The sequence below is a fragment of the Carlito syrichta genome, unplaced genomic scaffold, assembly GCF_000164805.1.
Source record: "Carlito syrichta isolate Samal-C Ts95f unplaced genomic scaffold, Tarsius_syrichta-2.0.1 Scaffold315943, whole genome shotgun sequence".
NCBI classification, from domain to species: Eukaryota; Metazoa; Chordata; class Mammalia; order Primates; family Tarsiidae; genus Carlito; species Carlito syrichta.
Window position 1 is genome coordinate 111,106 of NW_007260039.1, and position 4,254 is coordinate 115,359.

At 37.7% G+C, this 4,254-nt stretch overlaps 1 protein-coding gene across 1 annotated transcript in view; it reads left to right on the forward strand.

Moving 5' to 3' along the window:
- Window positions 1-312: 312 nt before the first annotated feature.
- Window positions 313-4,254, forward strand: part of SPPL3 (signal peptide peptidase like 3) — a 52,123-nt gene continuing 48,181 nt past the window's right edge. The window contains exons 1-2 of the mRNA XM_008073552.2: window positions 313-562; window positions 879-956. Of these exons, the coding sequence (XP_008071743.2) occupies window positions 522-562; window positions 879-956 (119 nt within the window). The 5' untranslated portion in view covers window positions 313-521. The remainder of the gene's footprint in view (window positions 563-878; window positions 957-4,254) is intronic.

A 4,254-nucleotide genomic window follows, 5' to 3' on the forward strand; every position in this document is an offset into this window, starting at 1 on the left:
CCCCAGTAGCTAGCAGAGTCCTTGGTACGTAGGCATCATTAAGTATTTTGCAGAATGGGGAGGGGTAGGAGGGAAGAGACTTGTTTTGTGGAAAATCCTTAACTAACAAGAGTAAGGGGAGATTGAATTCATGGAGACAATCTTAAAAACTATATTTCCAGTAGTTAAGCTATAGAAGAGAGCTAATGCATTGGCAGTGGGATTATGTGGAAGTTGCAGGACTCTCTATCGCTCATTACATATGGAAAGTGAGATAAGAGACTGTCAGGAATGCAAATTTTTAGTTTTGGCAGCTGAGGGAATGGTGGTACCATTTCTTGAGAGGATCAGGTAAGAAGGGAAGAATAATGACTTTAGCTTTGCATCTGTTGACCTTGAAGAACCTGGTGTAGGACATCTAGATGAAGATAATCAGCAGGAGATAGAAAAATGGAAATGGAATTCAGGAGAGAGATGCAGGCTTTACCTCATCACTGAGTAAAACCAGTTAAATACTTGTAGTGATTCAGGTGTAAACTGATATGTTTAATTATCGAGGCCTTTTGTCATTGGCACAGATTTGGTAGATATTTTAATTCTTTTTAAACTGCGGGAGGTGGATGTTTTATGTGTGTGTGTGTGTATATATAGAATTTTTACATTGATGTCATTTAACATTCTGTAAATATTAACTGATAATACCTGTAAACATTAATTTGTTCATGGTAAACTAGCAAATCTTACTTTAATTGTGTTATTTTGTTGATGCTAATTTGTACCCTTTTTTCCTTCTTAAAGATAAAAACAAATCTCAGTGGAATTTATAGAACTCCATTAGACTGTAAGCTACATGAGGACTTGCTGCATGTGATTTAAATTGTTTTCCTCTTATTTTTTAGGGCCTATTCCCTGGTGGATTCCAGTCAAGTGTCTACGTTTCTGATTTCCATTCTTCTTATAGTCTATGGTAGCTTCAGGTAAGATGTTTTCAAATGGGATTGATTTCAGTTGGAGGTGGAAGAGGCCTTGCTCTAAAAGTGTTGGCACCAAATCTTACTTTATGAAGAAAAACAAGATTTTGGTAGGAATTGATTAGAACAAGATAATTCTGATATTGGTTCTTAAGTTGGCTGCTGGTAAACATCTCTTAGTTTTGCTTATGACTTCAGCATATTAATGCTAACATATAAAAACTAATTGTTTGAAATTCTGGTTCTGAAACTAACGAGTCACCTAAGAGCACTAATTACTGGGAAAGTTAAGGAGAGAGTCTTTGACCATGATTCTCAAAACTCAAAAGGAACAAAAAATTTAAAGGACAGTTTGAAGTGTGAAAAAAATTACTAAATATTAATGTAATATTTAGTAAATAAATTATAGAAAATTTCATGTTTCCTTTTCCTAACCAAAAATTAAAGTATAGTCACAAAACTTTAGTAGACTTACAAAGACCAGGGAAACCAAAGTAAAACTACCCAAAATGCCAATAAAGTTCTTTATCATGTTCTTAAACACTTTTAAATAAGTAGATTATATCCTTATGGAATTTATGTTGCATTTTCTTTTTTTTTGAGTTGGAGTCTCACTTTGTTGCCCAGACTGGAGTGCAGTGGCCACTTGTGATCACTGCAGCCTCAACCTGCTGGGCTCCGGCGATCCTTCTGCCTCAGCCTTCCAAATAGCTGGAACTACAGGTGCACACTACCACACCCAGCTAGTTTTTTGATTTATTGTAGAGATGAGGTCTTGCCAAGATGCCCGGGTGGGTCTCGAACCCACGGGCTCAGGCAATCCACTCACCTCAGCCTCCCAAAGCACGCGGGATTACAGGCTGAGCCACCGAGCCCAGCTTTGTTATATTTTCTTAATGCAAAGGCATTGGCATAGATGGAGCCATACAAAATTGCTAATGGTCGACCTTTAAACCCACAGAAACAATTTCATATGATTCAACCTATTAGTAGAGTTGTGCATGGTAGCATTATTAAGTATTTTCTATGATAACCTTGGGAATGCTGAGACTGGATCTTGGTGAGATTCTCATCCTAGCAGGCGGTCATAGGAATAGAGAGGAAAATCAAGAAGCTAGACATTCACTGCCTTCTTTCTACTATCCTTAGTTGAGAGCAACTTTAATGATTGTATTAGTTTGTGACTGATAAGTTAACAAATGAAGGGTGCTTGAGAAATTTTAAGTTGAGAACTTGAAAGGAAGTAACAGTGATAAATAGGCATAAAGATTTTCAACTATCCAGTTTTAATGCCTACAATCTAATAGCTACTCAGTAAACTTACACACTTGCAGTCTTACCTCAATACTGAATAGAACAAGTAGATTATTGTTGATAATTTCAGTATAAACTGATACAAGTTTTAATCACTGACTTGTCTATTGAGAGCCCTAGATTCATAACCACTTTTAGGAAGCCCTAATCAAACCAGGGAAACTTAGGACCTTATCAATATGAGCTTGATATTTTTTAGCTCTACCTGTTGGACAAGTATCTGCACTTTTTTTTTCTTTCGAGTATGTAATGTATTAACATTTCAAAAGACTCAACCTGTAATCCCGCGCTTTGGGAGGCTGAGGTGAGTGGATTGCCTGAGCCCGCGGGTTCCTGACCCGCCTGAGCAACTTGGCAAGACCTCATCTCTACAATAAATCAAAAATCAGCCAGGTGTGGTAGCGCGCCTGTAGTTCCAGCTATTCGGAAGGCTGAGGTGGAAGGATCGCTGGAGCCCAGCAGGTTGAGGCTGCAGTGGCTGGGAGCGGCCACTGCACTCCAGTCTGGATGGCAGACTGAGACTCCAACTCAAAACAAACAAACAAACAAACAAAATCTTTAGACTTATAATCCTAATACTACTTTCAGTAGTGCAAATTACCTTTTGCTTGGCATATTCTAATATACTGTGTACATTTTCATAATTGAAATAATTTATATTCTGATTTTTTTCACTGGACAAAAATATCTTCTACAATCATCTTCATATTAGTTTTTAGTAATTTAATATTTCTTTGTGTCACTATCTTTTTCTGTTTTGGTTGGACATGTGGATTGTTACAGTGACCATCTTTTTATGTGTTCTTATGCTTTAGGTGAATTATAGTCCTAAGGTAAATATCTAAAAATTGAAATACTTTACTAGAGAGTATGAACGGGATGTTTTATTACTACATATTGCCATATTGTTTTTCAGAAGAGTTATACTAATTTAAGACTGAGCAAGTTTTATTTATTTGTTTGTTCATTTGTTTATTTATTTGTTTGTTTATTTTTTGAGTTGGAGTCTCACTCTGTCGCCCAGGCTGGAGTGCTGTGGCACATATGCTCACAGCCACCCCAAGCGTCAACCTGCTGAATTCCAGCGTTCCTTCTGTCTCAGCCTTCCAAGTAGCTGGAACTATAGGCACGCGCTACCACATCCCACTAATTTTTGATTTGTTGTAGAGACGAGGTCTCACCAAGTTGCTTGGGCTGGTCTTGAACTGCGGACTCAGGCATTCCACTCACCTCAGCCTCCTGAAGTGCTGGGATTACAGGCTGAGCCACTGAGCCCAGCCAAGACTGAGCAAGTTTTAAACAAAATTTTATATAGTAAATGTACCCTAAAATTATATCGTAGATGGAAAGGATTTCTCTGGTGAATGTCTTTTTTCCAAATGAGGGAACTGAAGCCCAAAAAGATGATGCAACTTGACAAAGATTGCACAACTAGTTGATAACAAAGTCTGAATTGGACTAGTTCTCAAGACTTCGGGTCCAGTACCTTTTATCTTTTATACTTTACTAATGTATTATCTGCAAAAAGTAAATAATGATGCCTGTAGTTGTACATCTAAATTGAACTCATTGGATAAGTTCATGAGTGTTTTTTTTTCACATTTTAAATAATAATGTGTTTTCTATTACTTCTGTATTAAATTACCACAAAATTAATGGCTTATACAACATAAGTGTAGTATCTTACAGTTCTGAAGGTTGGAAATCAAACGCAGGTGTCCAAAGACTAAAGACCAAGGCATTGTTGGGACTGTGTTCCTTTCTAGAGGCTCTGTGGAAGGATCAGATTTTTTGATCATTCAGGGTGTTGGCAGCATTTAGCTCCTTTGGGTTATAGGAATGAAATGCTCTTTTCTTGATGGATATCAGCCGAGGGCCTTTCTCAGCTTCCAGAAGCCTCTGTTCTGTGGCTTATAGCCTCTCCTCCATTTTCAAGCCAGTAACAGTGGATCAAGTCCATCTCACAAGGGTAATCTCTTCTTCTTCCATC